This window comes from Anser brachyrhynchus (assembly GCF_964034855.1).
Source record: "Anser brachyrhynchus genome assembly, chromosome: 1".
NCBI lineage: Eukaryota > Metazoa > Chordata > Aves > Anseriformes > Anatidae > Anser > Anser brachyrhynchus.
The window spans coordinates 149,143,516-149,164,768 of NC_137694.1; the positions used below are offsets into that span (position 1 = coordinate 149,143,516).

Below are 21,253 nucleotides of genomic sequence, written 5' to 3' on the forward strand. Positions count from 1 at the left end.
TTTTAAACGGTGTGTAGAAGCTGCATTAACATAAACTATTTTGGTCACAGATTCCAAACACTTTCTGAAAACCTTACATAAGAAAACTCTGAAGTATAACCCAACCATGGTAACAGTGTAAACATCAGCTTCTATTGAGGTACCCAGGAGTACACACTCGTAACAGCACAGCAGAACTTAAACATGAAGGAATATCCCCCAATTAAACTTCTTCCTCATACAAAGAGAAAGCCAGTTCCTCCAGGACCATTGATTTCAGGATGGGTTTGGGAAGAGAGATTTTGAAGGCAGGAGGCCCCGGGGGAGTGCCCTCCGTGACAAAACAGGGTCCACCCGTGAGGAACAAACACATTTAAGCAAAGCCACACACGTGGCAGGCACCGTCAGACGTCGCTACTCACCTTTCACAGCACTTGCTTCTTTCAGGTTGTGAGACAGAAAGTCTATGCTGGCATAGGCGCTCGTCTCCACTCCGTTGATACCTCCTTTCAGGACGTGCCTGGCTTTCGACCTGGCTTTGTCACAGTTTGCCAGGGTCCCGTCCACCACGTCGATGGCGATGTAGTTGAGGCCGTTCTGGAAGCCAGCCGAGGTCTCCCGGCACATGGGGCTGCTGCCCTGCTCCTCCTCCAGGCCTTCGCTTTTCCTGAGGGACACGTTCTCCACCGAGGCCGAGTTGTGCCTTTTGGGGTTGTGTGCAAAGGAGGGGGACACGGGGGTCACAGTGGTGGTGGAGGAGAAAGTTTCCGAACTGTGCCTCCTGCGCCCCTGGGGGTCGGCCCGGATGACCTTGGCCCCGCGGTTGGGGTCCGGGGGCGGGCTGGCAAGAATGAAAGCCTCCACCCCAGAGAGGGTGAGCCTCTTCACCCCAGCCGTGGGGCTGGTGACCCGGGCACTTTCTGGCTTCTGAACGATGGGTTGGGGCGGGGTGGTGGCCATGCCAAAGGTCATCTCGGTGTAATCCCCGCCGTCGGACGGGCTGGACAAACAAGTCACCCCCACAGCCGCTTTCAGGTAGCGCCCGTCGGGCTGGCTGGTGCTGGAGGAAGAGCCCGGTGAGAGCGCTTCCAAGGAGCCCACCGAGACCGTGCCCGACTGCGAGGGCGACTGCGAACCGAAGTCAATGTTCATGTAGTCAGAGAGGGGGGAGCGCCTCTGCCCCGTGCCCGAGCCCAGGGAGGAGGCTGGGCTGTCGGCAGGCAGCGAGGGGGGCGAATAGACGGCGGCATCCCCGAAGTCGATGTTTATGTATTCCCCGGGGCTCTTGGGCTCGGGAGGCAGGGGGTGCTCGTTCATGCTGGGCAGCATCGTCCGCAAGGTCTCCAGAGAGAGGCGGCTGGGCCGGACCGCCCGCTGGCACCGCTGGCTCAGGAAGCTCTCGGTCCGGCTGTGCCGCAGGGGCGAAGGCACCGTGTGGCTGGAGGGGGCGAAGGTGCCGGCCGGGGAGGGACCCGTGCCGCACACCGCCTCCTCCGGGATCATCCTCCCCGGGGAGTTCATGAAGACGTACTGGTCGCTGTCCTTAGCCAGGCCCTGACTCTTGTAGGAGCGGGGTAAGGAGCTGTACGAATAGCAGCCGGGTTTGGGGGGCTCGCCGGCCCCGTGCCCCGCAGGGGCGAAGAAGAAGTCTGGGGGGGTGAGGGAGGGAGCCTGGGGCCCATGGTGTGGGTCCCGAGGGGACATATTGATGTAGTCACCGTTGCTCAGTCTCCCGTCCGAGCTCTCCACGGACAGCTTGGAGCCACACCACATCCTCATGTAGCCGCTGTCGTCAGGGGAGCTCTCCCCGGGCGAGCTGGTCTTGTAGCTGCTCCCGTTCCCGGGGGACCCGCCGCCCACCCCGGGCCGGGGCTGCAGGATCTGCTTGGGGGCGGACACGCTGGTGGGGCTCATGGGCATGTAGTCATCGCCTCCCCGGCCCCCCCGCCCGAGGGCCGCGGCCACGCCGGGGGTCATGGGCATGTAGCCATCATCGTCTCCCCCACCGCCGCCGCCGCCTCCTCCTCCTCCTCCCCCCCCTGCCGGCGGCCCCAGGTTGGTGCTGCTGCTGCCGGAGCTGCGGTGCGAGCCGATCTCGATGTCCCCGTAGTCCTCGGGGTAGGGGGTGTAGGTCACTTTGGGGGACGCCGCGGCAGGGAAGGAGGGGAAGAGGCGGCCGGCGCTGCCGGCGAAGGTGGCGCGCATCAGCGTGTACTCGTCGAGGGAGGCGGAGGAGAGCTGCGGCGGGGGGGGCCTCTGCCGGCACGGGGTGGTCAGCGAGTAGGTCCGCTTGCGGTGGCCCCGGTCGGCCGCCGGGTCGGGGCAGGGCCGGTAGCAGAGGCGGCCGCTCGGGGGCCGCTCCATCGCCATGTAGCCGTAGAGGTCGGTGCCGCCGCCGGGGTCCCGCGCCGGGGGGGTCTCGGCCACCGACTCGGGCGTGTTGCTGCGGTTGCTGGCGGTGGAGGAGGAGGAGAAGGGCCGCGGGTCGCCGCCGGGGCTGGAGCCGTACTCGTCGAAGGACATGAAGCCCGCGTCGCTGGGCGAGCCGGAGACGGAGGCGCTGCCGCTGGACGGGCGCTGCGGGTGGTGCGGGTGCGGCGGCTCGGAGCCCAGCCCGCTGCTGGAGGACAGGCTGACGGGGCTGGTGGCGGAGGGGGGCGAGTGCGAGGCGGGCATGGACATGGAGCGGCTGCCCTGCAGCCCGCCCCCGGCCAGCACCGGCAGCAGCTTCCCCGCCGGCCGGGCTCCGCCGCCGCCGCTCAGCGTGTGCGAGCGGCTGAGCGGGGTCCGCACGGGGCCGGGGCTCATGGGGCTGCCGGCGGCGGAGCCCACCCGGCAGCCGTCGCCCTCGCTGGCCGTCCGCACCCGGCACGGCGCGCACTTGGGGCCGGCGGCCAGGCTGTCGGTGCGGGAGCGGCGCAGCAGCCCCGTCTGGCTGGGGGGCAGGTTGACCAGGTGGTGGTGCCGGCGGCCGGGCACCGTGATGGGGTGGGTGGCCGAGGAGCCGCCGGCCCCGCCGCCGCCGCCCGCCCCGCCGGAGGAGGAGGAGGACGAGGACTGGCTCTTGCTGCGGGGCCGGAACTCGGACAGCTCCTTGAGCGCCTTCATGGCCTCCAGGATGGTCTCGTGGATGTTCTGCGCCACCACCGAGTCGTCCGCCTGCATCCACAGCTCGCCGGGCCCGGTGGCGGCCGAGCGCCCCACCTCGATGAAGAAGAAGCTGTCCGAGTGGCCGCAGCGGCGGATGTTCATCAGCTGCAGCGTGACCGACGGCAGCTCGCAGTTGAGGCGCACGAAGCCGATGGTGCGGGCCGAGAGGCACAGCCGGTGCACGCCGGTGAGGTTCTTGCTCTGCCCCAAGCCCTTGGGCTTCAGCGTCACCTGCCAGACCTCCCGGTAGGCGGCGGCGGCCGGCGTGACCAGCCCGTAGTTGAGCTCCTCGCCGGCGGCCGCCAGGGAGGAGGCGGCGGCGGCGCTGCAGGAGGCGGCGAAGGGCGACGGGAGGTGGCGGCGCGGCGAGCCCTGCCCGGCCGCCTTGCCCTCGTTGAGCAGGTCGGTGAGCGCCCGGTACCAGCCCTCCTGCTCCTGCTCGTTCTCGGCCGCCACGGCGAAGTACTCGTCCTTGGTGTAGAGGGCGATGAGGTACTTGTGCTTGGCGTCGGCGCGCTTGTTGATGTTGAGGCACGAGTCCAGGGCGATCACCCGCTTGGGCGCCCCGGACTTGTTCCTCCATTTCTTCTCGCTCTCGTAGTACTCCAGCCGGGCGCCCCCCGCCTCCTCCCCGCCGCCCGGGCCCCGCAGCACGAAGAAGCGCTTGTGGCCGTGCTTCTGCTTGCGCAGGTAGCCGCACTTCCTCACGCCCTGGTTGTTGTTGTTGTTGTTGTTCAGGTTGGGGCCGGGCGGGGAGCCCGGCGGACCCAGCACGGCGGGGCTCGCCATCCCCGGCCCCGAGGCGGCTCGCTGCCTGCGCCGGGCCGGGATGGGCGCCCGCAGCGGGGACACCGCGCTAGGAGGCGGCAGCGGCGGCTGGTGCTGCCCCGGCTTCCCCGGCTGGGCTGCCGGCGGCGGCGGCGCTCCTCCTGCTGCTGCTGCTGCCGCTGCCGCTGCGAGCGCTTCCCACCGCGCCGGGCTGCTGCCGGTGCTGCTCGCACTGCCGCTGCTGCCTGCGCCGGCGGGAGCGTGGCAGTGAGTAACGCATCGCGCACCGAGTGCCCCAACTAAAGAGCAAAACAACACGTGACCGCCGAGTTACCGAGGCGCTCACACACCGAGACGGGGCGGGACCCCGCCGCCGCCGCCGCCGCCCCGCATTGGCCGCCGCGCCGCGCGAGCGGCGGCCGCCGCGGCCAATCGCGCGGCGGGGCGGGCGCTAAGCGGAGAGGCGGCGCGCTGCCATTGGCCGCCCGGCGCCTCGCCTCCCCCCGCCCCCGGCGGCGGGCCCCTTCCCGCCCACGGCCCCCGGCTCCCCTCAGGCGCCGCCCGCGGCGGCGGGACCCGGCCGCGCCCCGCCCCCGGAGCGTGCCCGCCTCAGGGACCGTTGCGACCGTTGGCGGGACGCGGGGAGCGCGGCGGAGGAGCCGGCGGCGGCGGCGGGGCGAGGGGCACGGTGGCCGTGGGCTCGCCGGCCGCCCCTCCGCACCCCTTCGCCGTCCCGGGGGGCTGCCGTCAGGTGGCGGCGCCCCGCCCGCCGCGGGCCCCCGGAGCCGAGCTTCCGGGCGTGTGCGTGTGCCCACCGCCCCTCCTCCTGGCTCCGCACGCGCTCACACACTCACACGCGTGTGTGTGCGTCAGCCCTCCCCACGCACGCACGCAGAGCGGCGCCCACCTCACGCCCCCCCCCCCCCCCCCCCCCCCGTTTCTCCTTCCCTCGTCCGCCGTTATCTGCGTGCGGCGGGGAAACGCCGCCTGGAGCGGGGACTGTTTAATGCGATAAATCCGTTTTTACGCCGCGGGGCTCACGCCGAGCACCCCCGTTCCCCGGGTGGGGGTGCCCCTGCCTCTTGTACGCACCCCAGGGGGGAGAAAAGTGAGGCTGCGGTCGCGCAAATATAAAAAAAAAAAGAAAGAATAAAGGGGATGAAGGGGGAGAGAAAGCGATGCGGGGCCGCCCGCAGCCTCCTTTGGAAATGAGCAGCTGAGGGAAGGAGGGGGAGAGGCTGGGGAAGACCACCGTGGTGGTTCGTCATGCTGGGAGGCTGCCATGAAGCGGCTGCTGAAGGAGGGCCTCCCCCGCCGCCTCACCGGGAGACGCTGGGTCTTGGCTGGGAGGTGGCGGGGTTTGGGTTGTTTCTTGGGGAAGGGGAAGCAGGGGGAGAAAGGCAGGCGGTGGAGGTGTGAGGCCCTGACCTCTCTCCCCAGGGCGCCCGCCGTGCGCTGCTGATTCACCGGGTCACCCTGGGCAAGGTCCTCGCCGCCTCCCCGCGCCCCAGCCGAAAGCAAGCCGTCCTGACCCTGTTTGCTGTCCTGGCAACGGGCGCCGGCTCCTGTGTCTGGAAAATGCATGGAAGAGGTAGGGAATTGTAAATTTAGATGACGCGTCGTGATGGCACAGCAGACCTCAACGCGGAAGGTTTCGTATGGAAAAGCAGGCGTAGTGGCTGTGCTACCGACAGGCTGTCAGCTGCAGGCTTCAGGGGAGTTAGGTGAACCATTTCTTGCCGCTCCGAGCAATCTGGGCCCGTAAACACTGTCAGGAGTCATTTGTCTGGAAACCCCTTGCAAATTTGGAAAGATTTTTCCAGACGTTTATGAAATACACTCGGTGACCTTACGCACGCATTCTTACATCTGACATGCTAAAGAAGATGAATATTCATTTGTCTAAATGGTATTTACATATATGTAAGTCATTACAACGCGTTCAATAAACGTTTTGATGTAATGACTAGCTGCAGAACTAAGCAAACAATTTGTATGACAGGCATTGAGATAGACTAGCATTCAGGATTGATTTCTATATTGACATTGATATAAAGAGTATCTGTATCATTTAATTTTAGCAGTGGCTGATGCATAACAAGCTTTTTTTCCCCTATTTTGTTTGGTTGGTTTTCTTTTGTTTTTCGTGTATAACTGGTACAAAGCACAGGAAGTGGTTCTCAGGTGTGCATAAACTTCAGGTAAACAACAACAACAACAAAAACACAACTATTGTTGCATGACCAACCCTCTTGAATGAATGACTCTAGTTTACATAGGTGGTCTTCCTCATTCAGAGTTTGAACTCCTCTGAATTGTTTTTCAAAACTGTATCCCCTTCTGGAAAATTTTCCCAGTCATTTCAGTGTAATTACAGGGGCATTTAATTGAAACAAACGGACTAGCACCACTGCTCCATCCCACCTCTCGGCCACAGTTCACTGTTCCTACAGGCTGGCATGTCTTATACTTCAGCTATTTCCATGTGTCGTGTAGCATACTAGCTTTAATTTCTGCGGGCTTTCAATGAGGCAGGCTATGAATCTGGGTGGCTGAAGCATAGCACTTGTTCTCTTGTTCCACTGAGCCATCTCAGGAAGAACACAGGGGTGGGCAAATAGGGACAGCGGCATCTTCAGTAACTGCAGTAGATTTGCCAGAGGATGTTTGCTTAAATCATCTCCAAAGAATAATTCCATCATGATGAAAGAAAAAACAATTTTCTTTTACCTCTCCCATTCCTTTTCTTCTGTCATATCACCCTGCCCCATCTCTGTTTCAACACATTTATCTTCTAGCTTGAAGTCTCTTCTGGGAATGCTTTGCCAATATATGAAGTAGACCAACAAAACAGTGCTCATATTAACAACTTTCATGCCTGCTAAACTGTGCTTTTGCCAGCATACCGTGTTCCAGCCATCTCTTTTTTTTTCCTCCAAGAAAAATAAGCTGTGTTAGGTAATGGTCAGACTTATCAAAATGGACTATCTGTGTTAGGGGCATTTGCTCACAGTTATGTCAGTCATAACATGTTACTCCTTCCACCCTCAACTGGCAGGGACATGCCAAGAAAGGACTACACCAACCTTACTTATGAAGCTGTCTTTAGATATACCAAATACAGTTTTGCCAGCACGCAGCCCTACTGATGTCATGCTTCCACTCCTTGAGTATCTGGGGTCCTTATATGTCAAAAGAAGACAGGTGATCATTTAATTTATTTATAAATGTGTTTAGACTGTGTTTTGGTTACTAAACTATATGGACAGATGATAAACAGTGGCCAGCAACACTGTGATTTGCAGGCAATGAACTTCGCAAGCTGTGAGTGAATTTTGCTTGGGCAGGCTGTTTGCTGGAACAGTAGTTAAATGTTGCCTGCACCTGGTCAGATAAAAGTATTACCTCTAGGGATGTGCAGCTGTTTTTAGGTACGTGGGGAAGCTTGATTCTACAAGCCCAGCACATGCAGGATCCATTTTTTGTGAGCACCGGGCGCTATGAATATGTAGGTATATTTAAATATTGCTCCAGATCGCAGCCAGGTTACTCAAAACCTTCTGAGAAGCAGGATGCAGGAGTCGGTTGAATTCCAGAATTTGTCCTGTGCTTCATTTTTGTTTGTTCTTAGTCTAAATCTCATTTTGAAATATCTTTCCGTTTGAGGATAAGGAGCAAGAGTTGAAAGGGATGTGCTCGATGTTTGGCTTGGCTCTTGCCTCCTACCTGTTGCCAGGATCACAAAGCTGATGGTAGTCAAGCCATGGGAAAAGTGTAGAGAAAGATTATGTGCGTCAGCAACACTTTCTTGTGCTATCTGGAGTACAGTTATCTGTTCCAACAAAATAGAGTGATTTATATTTTGATGTCCTTGAACTTCTACATAAACAGGTGAAGTCAGTTTATTCCCTTGTACATTTGTTTGCATACTTCTGATACAGTGTCATTCTGGTTATACATTTCATAACCTTACTGTGAGAGGACATGAACTCCCATCAACGTCTTTCTCTCTAACCTTTCTCAGCTCCTTTGAGGGCTAATGTACCATGACCGAGCTACTACCCAGTTGTGAAGCCTGTGTTACTTGGCCAGGAGGAGAGGCCATCTCTCCGGGCAGTTTTATACATCTGTTTGTTGATGCTACGCATTCACTAGCAGCAGCTACCGGCGTGTTACGCCTCTGTAGCAAGAGCAGCTCTGAGGGATCCACCCCCTGAGATTGGGGCTGCCAATTTTTTTTTTTCTTGTTTCTTTTTCCTATGAAAACGGTTACGGGTGGCTTTGCACATGAGGCGGAGAGAGTCAGCAACCGTACGGTCTGAAAATGGTTCTTTCTTGAGCATGGATTACTCGTCTGAGTGAATATTGTGCCAGCAGATTTCCAGACAATTCCAGGTTAAATAAATCGGGCTTACGGTTACACAACTTTGTGCATATTCAGTAATACCGAGACTTGTGTTAATTGTATTAAATACACACTGAAACAACGTAAATGTTTGCTCGTCCATTCTAGCATGGGAGGGGAAAAAAAGAAAACGGAGGGGAATCCGGAGCACGCCTTATTTCCAGTTTATTACTTTTCGACAAGTGCAGCGTTGGGTGTTCTCCCGCGCGTAGATCTCTCCCATCTCAACGCTCGTCTTGCCAGCGGAAAGTCCGGAGCAGCCGTGTTTCCGAGCAAGCAGCGAGCGAGGTCCCGGTGCTGCGAGCACGGAGACCGTTCTTCTTCCCGCGACAGGTGCACCCAAAAAAGGCCTCTCAGGGAGCACCCACCGCTTCACCGGCGGGTCCCGGGGGGGCTCCCGGCGGTGTCCCGGGACCGGGGGGGGGGGGGCCGGGGCCCGCCGTGGGTGCGTGCTGCCCCCCGCTGGCTGCGGCGGGGCTGCGGGGCGGGCACCCCGCCGGTGGAGGAGATGCTCCGGGGGGGGGAATGCTGCCTGCCTGCCTTCTGGAGCTACCTGGAGTCTAAACAATGCTGTTTTGTTATTATTATTATTATTATTTAAGAAAAAAGCTTGATAGAATATCACCGATCATGTTTTAGGAAGAACATTCGTGAAGCAATAGAAGCAAATATTTGCAAACAGTAGTTGAAGCCTATACCACTCTTGCACAGGAGAAGAACATACACATATCTAAAATTCATTGGAAACAGTGCCCTTTTTTTTTTCTTTTCCTTTTTTTTTTTTTTTTTTTTTTCCCAAGAGATTTTCTGTGTACTCTCCTGAGCTGCAGGGATAGCCAGGATCTAGGGTCTTTCAAGGTATTTCTGTTCGAGAAGAGCCTGATCATAGAATTCAATATTTCCTTCATGCACTATTTACAGAAAATTCACTCAAACACAATGGGACTCCAGCAGAATAGTTTTTGTTTGGTTCGGTTTGGTTTGGTTTCTGGTCTGCTTTTTCAAACTCTTTCTTTCTAGGTAGCTTCTGTTTGAAAATCCGTTCATTTGCTTCCTTCCCAAGGCAGGTTACTCCGGCCTCTGTCTGTTTGTTTCCTACAGCTTCGGGAGGCTGTTCCCCAGCAAAACAATCCCAGGCATTCAGCTTTCCCCTCTGCCCTACAATTCAGTTGGCTATTTGTCTTTGTTTCAGATGGCCTTTGCATCTGCTTTAGGTAGTAACTCTTTTTTCCTCTTTTTTTTTTTTTTTGTTGATTTGCTTTTAACTTCAGAAGGGAGCCTAACTTCCTCAGTCATTTATCTTAACACGAGGATAATTTTCCTAGCAGCAGGGGTAATGCAGTCCTGGGGTAGATTGTCAAGGGATTTTTATAGAGTCCCCATCACTGGAGCATTTTAAGCTACGCAAATATTTATCGGGAGTGACACAAGTACAGTTGTCCTGACTCAGGGCAGTGGGATAGTCTAGATGATCTCATGTTTACTCCCAGTCCTGTTTTATTGGATTTCTATGATATATACACCTTATAAATAGCCCCAAGTTTATTACTGCTAAAAGGGAAAAAACAGCCTTCTCTCTTTTTTGTATGTTTTTTCTTTTTCTGCCTACTTATTTGATGGTGCAAAATAAAGAGCATAAAACTATGAGTTATTGTGATTATGAATTGTCCCCTTACCCTTACTGTTTGGAATATGCTATCGATGCAATTCTTACTCATGCAGAGCATTTGCTGGCTTAATTTGTGCACACACGAGCGCCAGGGAGATAAAGAGACATTTGCAGAGACATTTTGTCACTACAAAATCTTGCCTGCTTCTTTCAGTGTACCCCTTCAGTGGAAGTTTTATGTGAATAAAATGAGGAAGGCTTGCCCTCGGAATGGACTGGCTGCTTTCAAGGAGTGTTATCATCTATCTGCATTATTTAGACAGCTCTGGGAAACTCACTGGAGCCCCAGGCTCCCATTGTGTTAGACATTGTGTAGATGAGTAATTAATGGTGGGCCTCCTTCTGTTTTGTTTAATGTATATATTGTATGTATACAATGAATTGAGGAAGATTGCCGACGTGGGGAGTCAAATGGGAAAGGCGATTCTGCAGCCCCATAAACGGTATGGCTGACAAGGAGAAGCTTCAGCCTGCCAGTTGCCTAACTGATGGACGCTGCAGGCATGCTCAGGGTTTAAAGAAGAACTGAAAAGTGCCAACCTTACAAATTTTGGTGTGCTCAGATGCATGAAGAAAGCACAAAAGGCAGCACGTGTGCTGAAGGAAGAGGTGGAATATCTTTTTCAATCACTTTTTTCCCATATTTTCTCAGCTATGCAGTGGAGAGGCAGATATTAATTTCAGAAAGATTAAGCACCCGAACAAAACAAGTACGAAACTATTGACACTAGAAATGTATGCAGTTTCCTGTGCCTACACTAGAGGTTGAATAAAACCTTCTCCCAGTCAGTGGGCTTGATGGCTTGAATACCCCAGCCGCTGTTACAGACTCTGTCATGGATGGCTGGATGGTGGGGCAGGACAAAGAGGAGTGGGTATCTCCAAGATCCTTGTAGCAGCAAGCACTGCCATGCTTGGGCGCAATTTATATGTCTAAATAATAATAAGTTGCTACAGTAATTGGTGTCAAGTAATTTCCAAAAAAAAAAAAAAAAGATGTCATGCGTGGTCTGTTGAGTGCTCATGGACACAGAACAAAATGGTCACTTTATGATAATAAAATATTCATGTGAACATTATATTTTCATTAGTGAAGTGGGAGACCGCAAAATCAAATACAAGTAAAGAATGTGCTTTCAGTTAAACTGCTGATTTTGCAAAGGAACGTTAGACAGCATTAATAACAGGAGAGTATGAGGTAATCACAGCAAATGAACATGTTTTTAATTTCATCTCTTGTATTTAATCATACAATAAGAGAATATTTCTGGGTGCCCCACTGCATTCCTACATGCTTCCGTTTTTTTCTGTTTTTGTCTTTCAGTTCTATTCCTCGCTGTGTTATTTTCTTCCAAGTGTCTTACATCAGTAAAGGAGGTTTGGAATATTTTCCCCCAAACCCACAGGGAATGGGAAATGTCCATTTGATTACTCTTCCGTCTATTCAGATCATCTAATAAGGAGAGGTAAGCTGCATATAGGAAGTTCAAGATACATCTGAGTTTAGAAATTCACTTATTTCTGTGACACGATGGGAACTGTAATCATTTTTTGGCTAAGGAATTGCTGACTTTGTGAAATCTTTCAAGGCTACGGAAGTAGATTTTTTAAAGGTGAATAACTCCAAAGCCAGATGTTGCAGTCTCTAAAAAGCAGCTGTCATGGACGTGGATCATTCAGCCAAGACCCGGTGCACCACCTCCTAGCGACCCCAGCAAAGAAAACTCTTCCTACAGCTGGAGCTGTATAAGGACCTGGCAGAAGCCTCGGAAACACAGCCTCCCAGGTATCTTTTTCTCACCCCTTCCAGCGAGCTGAAAGGGCCTTTCATTTCTGGTACAAAGCGTTCTGGGTTTGTTTGCTAACAAAAACTTCTTTTGTCCCAACTGACTCGGACCTGACCGAAGGTCCTTGGATGGTGCTGCAGCTTGGCCTTTGTTTTACCTTTCCCAGCTGATGTATCTGCCCCCTAGTTTCCTCTGTAACGCTGCCCTGGGGTGGTGTCCCTCTTGGTAACGACGGGACCTTTTTTCTTTGTTTAGAAACGCGTCAGAACAGCAAATGTGCTAAACATCTAACTGCATCGCAGTGGTATAAATTACACAGACGCGAGGTATCGATTGTGAAAAGATCAGATAGTTTTAAAGTCAGTGGATGGCTGTCAAGTTGTTAATTGAACATTTGCTGAAAAATGCCTGTGGGTAAGTGATCTAGATACTCTTGCAGGATTATCAAGTTTAAAAACAACAGTTGTCTGCCACTCTCCTGCCTTGGCTACATTTAAAGAAATACCAGCAAGTTGAAAATCGCAATCCCCAAAACATTCACGCTCAGACATCCTTACATTACTAATCCTTTAGACGGATAATACTGAAATAGTTTTGCAACCCAATTTAATGACATGTTGATTTTAGTTACTTTTTTACTTTCAGTTAGGAAAAAGCAGATTGTCGAGTTTCTCACTTCTGAACGCTGTCTTTAATAATAATAATAATTAATTTCGATTTGCTCTTTCCATGTGCAGGTTCAACTTTGTAACTACGCTGCACACACACATCAAATTTACATATTACTTTAAAGAAATATCTTGCCTCCAGTTGGACTCAGTAATTTTAAAAAATCTTAAAGCATTCCCTTTTAATTGTTTCAGTAGGACTCAGGAACACACAATTGATGAGGTTCCCTTCTTTTTGAAAACAAGCCAACAGGACTGACAATATTTTGTCTCAAGTTAATTAGCTCCAGTAAATTAATTTCTGTCCCTTTTTATGAATAGGCTCAGGAGCTCACACTTTTTAGTGCTGTACAGTCTGGGGGTACTTTACATAAACGAAGCAGCTCTGCTCTGCATGTCCACAAGTGATGTTACAGCTGTTGAAAACCATCACAGTCCACACGACCTCTTTTCTTTCAACAAGCACATTGGTTTTCTTGAACAAATTTTATACTTTCTCCTTAGGTCTCACGAGTCAGTTATAAATAGATATTCATAATTCAAGTTGTATCTGTTATAGCAACATGGGTTTTAAAGCAAACTGTTGGGGGTTCGGTGATCTGATGTCCTCCATGGCACAAACAACTTGTCATTGAACTACAGCATAATATTTAAGTCTTCCTATGCAGACCTTAAGTGGCCATTATGTTATATCCATAAGTGAAGAGATGCTATAAGCTCAGCTGGACTGAATCCTCCTGAATGTCTGGTGAGGTCAAATTCATCTCAGCTATCTAAAAGTTGGATAGCTAATGCATTTTAACCTCTAGACTTCCTCAAAAAGTGATGGAGAGTCATTCATCCATTCTACTGGTAGATCTGAAGCCTTACAGTGAGTATATTCACAGTATAGCGAGTCTGGATTTATATTCCTGTTAATATTGGAGGATATAATATATAGCTACGTAATGTAGGTATTGGTTGTACAATTGCAACTACTAATTTATCTTATTTTGCAAAGAGTTATGACACTGACTTTGTACCAGGAAGTTTATGCCTAATCAGATACCATCCACTCTCAGCACTCATCTCTATGCCAGGCTGGGCATCTTCAGTGATTCTATAAGTAGCTTGACACCCTCACGCCATTGTGGACTCAATACTCTGCTCTGCTCATTTAACAAACGCATTCAACGTATGTTAAAAGAAACGTTCAAGATATGCTTTATATTGCTTGTGTCCATTTGTGTACGGCTCTGGTATTAATGATCACAAACTGACAGCCTGAAATGGGCATGACATATTTCCATCAGAAAATAAATGTCTCTCTCTGCTGGCTGTAAAGGGACTCTGGAGAACTAACTTACACGTGCTCCCTACCCTTTAGATGGCTAAGAGAAATACGTACATTTGTTTGCTTGCCTGCATGGATGGATACAAGGTGACCGGTTCGGAATTTATCAGAAACAAAACTGAAAACTTCAGGAAACATTTTAGGCATTACGAGGCCAAACCCTAACAATTTTGCTGAAAATCAGAAAACTGGAAGACATCTGTACTTTAAAGTTGTTCATTGCTCTCTGAGTGCTGTGCAACAGCTGTGGGACAGATGCTTAGCCAGCAAGGGAAGCCAGAGAGGAGCAAAATGAAGACATTTCGTTTTTTCCCTCTCCCTTCTCACAAACTGTTGATGATAGAGAAAGAAGGAAGGCACCAACTGTTGGGTCATTGTTTTAGAAAGGGCAGAATTACAGGCTGTTTAGAGGAGGGGATTAAAAACAGAAGCCAGAAGTGTCTTTAGTACAGTGGTGAAGATGCTGAGGGGCAGGCATGGTATTCCAGCCATAGGTTCATTGGTGCTTTATTCAGAGGTAACCTGTCCATTTGTGTCCATTTTTGTCTATACTGATCTTCATGCCTATGGAATCATAGGAATGTTGGTGATTATTAGATCAGGTGATTTTTGACTCCTGCTGCCTCCCAGCCCTGATATTAGTCCTGTCCCATACTTGCCTCTCTGTTCCCAGTCTGTCTCATGCATTAACCATGGGATTTCTACATTTGCTCTTGCCTGACCCCTGTCTCCATTTGGCCCACATCTCACACAGATTTGCTGCACACTCCTCTGCTCCATGAATTGATGTGCTAGACGCAACTGATTGAAAACCCCCTTATTTTACTGATCAGATACAGGATCACGTGTCAGGTCAGAGAGGAAAGGCTGCAGAAACATAATGCAGTGAGTGACTTTTCACCCTCAGGCATATGGGGTATATGTTCCTGTTGCAGAGCAGCATGAGGGCTCTTAACATCACCCAATGCACCATTCTGATTCCCCATCACATTACCAGACATCGCTACTATTTTATCCACTGGCACTGAGGAATACCGACAGATATGCATCTCCCCACTTATTTCTCCTCAGCTTCACTTTTGCTTCCCTACAGTAGCCTACCTAATACTACCAGATTGGCAAATCCCAGGGACCTTCAGCATCCCAAGCTGGGACTTCAGGTTTGGCTCCATATAGAAATGAGACCTAAATATTGAGCGGCCACTTTTCCTGCTCTCTGGTTTCCATCTGAAACCCTGACTGTGGAGACTGGACAATATTGAGATGAGGGTGCTCGACCAGCTGCATGCATTCTGGCAAATGTGTGACATATCTTCACAAGTTAGCATCAAACTGCTTTGTTATGTGCTTTCTCCTTTCCAAACCAAAAAGTGGGGTGAGACTTAGAGTGATTCTTTAACATCTTTCCCTTTCAAAGTGTTCCAGGAAGGCAGAAAGTAGAGAAAGCATTTCTCTGATGCTCCTGGAAAAGGGAGACAGGGTGGACAGGTGGCTCTGTCTTCTCATGACAACAATGACTGCCCCGGAAGGGACCAGGGGACTGTCCCACCTCCATGCAGCAAAACTCTGGGGACCAGGAGACAGGAAAATGAACAGGAAATTGTCATGTCTCCCATTAAATATCTCAAAACTTTCAGCACTGTCTAGAGCTTATTGATTCCCTCTGAGACTTGCTTTATGCTTACTAAATATCAAAAAGCTTTAAAACAGACAAGCAAGCAAGCAAAAAAAAAAAAGCCACCATAAAAGGCAGCAAAGCTGTGCAATCTTATTTACAAATAATGTAGCCAAAGTCTCCTTTCCCCAAACACAGCAAAGAAATACTCCCTCCTGTTCGGTGACTTGCTAATGCAGATGTACATAAGCCCTGTTAACCGTTTCTTCTTCCACTGTGTTTGCAGTGTATCCCAAATAAACTGCTCCGTTCACATATTTCAAAGCAGAGTAAAATGTGGCTGTTGAGTGGTAGCTTTCATTGTTTCTGCCTTTCTCTACGGAGAGCTTAATTTGGTCTGACCATCGTCCCATTAGAAGAACATCTCTGACCCCTTCCGGAGTAATCACATTAGCCAACTCCATGTCATTTTACACTAAAAAGTCGACTATCAACCATTGCCCTCCCATTTTTTTCAAAGACATTACACTCCTCAGACCTGCAAGTGCAATCTGTATGTCCTCCTCCCAAAATATATGGCCTTTAATTGGCAATATTAGTATCCATATTGTTTCTGCTTAGCTGGAAAGTCATCTCATATTACTTCCTGCTTGTAATCTCTCCTCATCATTTCTCTTTTGGTCCCTGCACTGGTGATACTTGGTAGGTTTTAGTTAAAAATTACATGTTGAATGTCCAAGTTATACAGTTTAATCTCATTTAATAAATATCTTCTTGATTTTGCTCAGATGTTAATATTTTAATCAGGATGTTATTCAATATCAATGCTTCACATGAGTCTGAAAGCCATTATTTTGTCAACATATTTACCTTTATTAAACAAATCAAATAATCAAAATTCTGACCTCATAAAAATACTATTCCATTTGTTTAACTTAACCTGTTTTGCATAAATTCATGCTGACTGGCAGTGATTATGTTACCATGTCTTGTTTCCTTATGGATAGAGTCCCATATCAGCTGTTCCATTCTTCCACACGGAACCAAGGTCAAGTTAACTCATCTACATTTACCCTGTTTACACTTTTGAAATATCTGCATAGCATTAGATATTCTAGGCCCCTTGGACTTCTCCAGTATGCCAAGACTTTTTGCCAGAAAGCACCAATACAAGATTCCTTTTAAAAGCTTTAAATCAAGTTATCCAGGCCTGCCAATTCAAAAAGTTAATAGATGCTCTTTACCATCCACTTAAAGGAATGTCAGAATAGATGTCATTTCAGCCATACAGATTCTATTTTCATTTCTAAGTACAAATCAGAAATATTCACTGAATGTGTCTTTCTTTTTCACAGCTAGCAATGGAACTGTGTCATCACTAGGATTTCTTTTGTCCTGAATAGTCCTACATGAAGCACAGACGTTCTTATCTTTATCCCTACATTTGCGTAGATGTAGTTCGCATAATGCTATACTGCATTTATTAATGTATGACATTTATTAATTTATGGGTCTGCTGGCTTTCAGTTGCTTCCTTAACTACAGTTGTTACCTATAATTGCCTTTCAACCATTCTATTGTAAATACATACATGTACATGCATATATATATACACACACTACTGTGCTGTTCTGTGTAGTAATTATCGTACACATATGAATCAACACTGAATTCTGTGTGCACATCTTTAATCAGATCACTGCCATGTACTTCTTGGCAAGTGCTAGTTTCAGGTTTAGTGTCCAATTGCTTTTGTAAGTCAGAATGAAGGATAATGCAGTATTACAACATGTTTTTCTTTGAGACAAAAATTTCAAGTTACAAGTTTTACAATATCTAGGGCACTGTAGGGAATGTGGAACAAGAGCTTTAGCACATATTATTATATTAGAAACCTTTTTGTAGAGGCAACATTTCTTTCTTTATAGATATTTGTTCTTGATTACACCAGTTACATGGGGTGGAAATCATCTCACCTTACTTGATAACTAAATAACCACACCTAAACTAGTCATTCCCTAGGGTGACCACGTCTCTGTCCATAGAGAAAAACAGACATTTTAGAGCTCAATTAATCTGACCTATTTTGGATGCTTACATTAGAATGGAATGAATCATGCCTTAAAGTGCCTTCTCCCCCTGCCCCCCCCCCCCCAAAAAAAATAAAAAAAATAAAAGGGGACCAGGATGATTAGTTCTGATTTCGTTCTTTGAACTGCACACATATACATTTGATCATCCATACTGCAGTTTTGTTTTTTTTTTCCTCACTGAAAAAAAAATATTGTTATATAATCACGAGGAAAATTGGAACAAGCAACTGCACCTGTGCATATTCAAGCTACCAAAAATTACTTAAAACCATTGTTTTTCTTTACAAAAATTACAAAGTGGACTAGGATTGTGAGTTTTTTATTATTTTAGTTAAATTTTATGAAAGAACTTAAAGTTCTTAACTAAACAGCTTTGCACTTAAGTAATGATTATAAATACATACTACTGATCTTTAAAGTTACTGTATTTAAAAAAAAATACTGAACAAATTAAGAAAGCATTCTCTATTTCAAATAACAATTAAATTCATTCAATTTTTATTTGCTTTACTTAAATATTACTTTTACTACGCTTTGATTTTTTACAGTTTTTTAGGTTCTAAAATGTGTTTAAAATTTAAAGTAAAAAGTGGATTTCTTTTCTTCTACAAAGAAACCATAGTGACGTGAATAATCTGTAAGAGAGCTATCTGAAGGGATAGGAGGTATTGAAGCTGATTTCAAACAACTCTTGTCTAGCCTATCAATCCATTTGGCAAAAGATTTCAGCATTCTGAGAGTGTGCAATTGTGAGTTGGGCACACAGATCACTTCAAAAGGCTTTGGCTAGTGGGCGAAGAATTTCTTTTGCATTTGACAATTCTGCTCTAGTGATGAAAGAGACAGGAAATCCTTGAAAGAAACTGGCTTTTGTATCTCAAGTTTTTTAAATTCACTCTTGGGTTCTCCAAGATACTTTTGATAATCATCAATATAGTTATTAACCCTGTAATTTGAACAAAGTTATTGGGTCATCAGGTAGGAGACCTCTAGAAATACAAATACATTACAAATAAACTCTATGTAAGTGAAAATCCAATGTTAGAAAATATCTTTCCTGTTGTTGATGTTAAGTACGTGTCTTCTCTAAGGGACTGAGAAACCATCAAACAAAATAGTTTATGTGTGAGGCATTTGCAGTGTTGACCAGTTCCTCTCTATTTATGCAAGCTACACCAACAAAACCTGTCAACCAGCCCAAACTTTTTTCTTCACTACATGTCACTGTGGATAGGAAATCCTGGCATGCAGGCCTTCAGGCATATGCCCCAAAGACTTCATCGTGCACATCAGAGGTTCTTGATGTGAGTGTCTCTCTGATAACCAAGGACTTGAAGGAAACAAGCCATGAGACACATATCGTTTGCTACAAATTATGCAACCATGTCAAATGCTTGAATTCCTCTGAAGCACATGGCATAATGCCAAGGGCTCCTCACCTATCGAAGTAGTGTAGACTAATAGAGTTTGTTGGTGCAATTATAAAGTACAGAATTCTTCCATTTATGTAGCTAGCAGCTGATTCCTGATTCTCAGTATCGGCTGTACTTACGTTGCAGCCTTCATGTGCTCACCTGGTTATGGTCACGCTGCCTCTTTTGCTGAGAACGGCTTGCTTGATGTCCTACCTTTTGTAGGTAGGATCATTCAAACAGCTGCTATGTGCATAATGGTGTCTGGTCGTTTCTGGTTTTTTGACCCAAATGACATATTCCTAACTAAATTGACTGTGGGTAGCTTTCACCACAAATTAAAAGCAGCACTTTTATTTGTGTCTCCTGATGGACGGCTAGACGCCCATCCATCTCTGACTTTGTAGTGTATACAGCCTCCATAGTAATGTCATCCTCCTTGAATGGCCAGTTTCTAACATCACTATTGAACACGAGCTGGCAGTGTGCCCAGGTGGCCAAGAAGGCCAACGGCATCCTGGCTTGTATCAGAAATAGTGTAGCCAGCAGGACCAGGGAGGTGAGCATCCCCTTGGTCCCACTTCTTGTAAATGTAAAACAACCCTCAGATGAAATCTGCCGAACAGCTCTTCATCATTGTTGTTTTATATCCCATTCCACTGTTTACTTCAGATTCATACATATCCAATGTGGCAACTCTTGCATGGCCTAATGAGTAGAATGTAAGTTTGTTCTAACAGCAGGTACATGACAGAAAAAAATGACGGAATAAATTTCCTGTCTCGTTTTCATTATGCTTCAGCTTTGGACTGAGTTATCATAAAGTAAACCACCCAACTCTTGACTACACAAACATTTTAATAACTACAGAGATTTTAAGTAATTTTTACCTTTGGTGAATACAGAATCCTGTTTATTTAGCAGATGACTATACTGACCTACAGGTATTAGAAAAGAAATCTTCCGGCAAAGATAATACTCTATTTTGGAATGGATATTGAGCAATTAAGGAACGAGCAATATTTTATTATTCTTGGCACAGAGGATATTTCTTGGGCAATGACAACCTGTTCCTTTTCATCTTTCCCACCCATGCATTGCAGCAACTGTGGCCACAGATGCCCGCACTGGATGAACACCTGTCCAATCTATGCAAGAAGGAAAGGAAATCAAGGGATGGCATGTTCACTGATTTTATGTATACAACTCAACAGTGATAAAAAGATGGAGAAGTGGAAGAAAGTTAAATTTAGCATGGTTAAGAGGAGAGAGGAGAAGAAAAGTGGCTGTGGACTTCAGAAACAGTCTTTGCAAGAGACAGAGCACTGTCTAAATGCACTTTTTTTTCAAAGGCTAACCACCACTTTCTGTGTCGGTCAGCCTTTCTCTAACAATGCACCTACCGCAGTGAGCTGAAGGAACCTCACAAAGTTCAACAAGGGGAAGGGCAGAGTCCTGCACCTGGGGAGGAACAACCCCAGGCACCAGGACATGCTGGAGGCCACCCAGCTGGAAAGCAGCTCTGCTGAAAAGGATCAACTTGGGATCCTTTTGGATAACATCAGCTAGCTATGTGCCCTCATCGCAAAAAAAAGTCAACAGCTTCCCGGGCTGCAATAGCCAAAGTGTTGCCTTCAAGTCAAAAGAGGTGATCCTCCCCCTCTACTCAGTGTTGGCGAGGCCGCACCTGCAGTACTAGGTCCAGTTCTGGGCTCCCCAGTAAAAGCAATGCATGGACATACTGGAAAGAGTCCAGTGAAGGTCCAACAATATGATAAAGGCACTAGAGCACCTCTCCTGTGAGGAAAGGCCAAGATAGGTAGGACTGTTCGGCCTGGAGAAGAAGAGGCTCAGGTAGAATCCCATCAATATCTGTAAATACCTGAAGGAAGGGTACAGAGGAGACAGAGCCAGGCTTTTTCAAAAGGTGCGCAGTGCCAGGACAAGAGGCAAGGGGCACAACCTGGTACACTGGATGCTCCCTCTGAACACCAGGCAGCACTTCTGATGGAGCACTGGAACAGGTTGCCCAGAGAGGCTGTGGGGTCTCCCTCCTTGAAGATCTTCGAAAGCTGCCTGGGCACGGTCCTGGGCAACCTGTAGATATCTGAGATGGCAGCTTTTTACACCAGTTTGCAGGTACAAGTTTGTCCTTTCACATTCCACATTGCAAAGCAACAAATAAATTGTGCATAGTGTGAGATACCATAAGATCACTTATCTACTCACAGAGATAGGTTCTTTCTATAGTTCCATGGAATATTTCTCCCTTTTCTCTTGCCCTAACTACCTTACAACTTCTGAAATGATTTTCATACCACAGCTCTACGACATAAAAAGCTTTGCAGAACTCAATAAAATTCCTATGTGATAT

At 48.4% G+C, this 21,253-nt stretch overlaps 2 protein-coding genes across 4 annotated transcripts in view; one reads left to right on the plus strand and one right to left on the minus strand.

Moving 5' to 3' along the window:
- IRS2 (insulin receptor substrate 2) overlaps nucleotides 1-4,166 on the minus strand; it is a 30,525-nt gene extending 26,359 nt beyond the window's left edge. For all 3 annotated transcript variants that reach the window (XM_080605139.1, XM_080605138.1, XM_080605137.1), the window contains exon 1: nucleotides 402-4,166. In XM_080605139.1, coding sequence (XP_080461265.1) covers nucleotides 402-3,918 — 3,517 coding nt within the window. In that variant the 5' untranslated portion in view covers nucleotides 3,919-4,166. The remainder of the gene's footprint in view (nucleotides 1-401) is intronic.
- On the plus strand, nucleotides 3,959-19,965 carry LOC308187760 (uncharacterized protein; the record flags this gene model as incomplete). Its single annotated transcript, XM_080576066.1, has 5 exons — nucleotides 3,959-4,008; nucleotides 4,236-4,981; nucleotides 5,338-5,488; nucleotides 8,411-8,635; nucleotides 11,296-19,965. The coding sequence occupies 5 exons, from the start codon at nucleotides 3,959-3,961 to the stop codon at nucleotides 11,426-11,428; spliced, it is 1,305 nt and encodes a 434-aa protein (XP_080432192.1). The 3' UTR covers nucleotides 11,429-19,965.
- Between the last annotated feature and the right edge of the window lie 1,288 nt (nucleotides 19,966-21,253).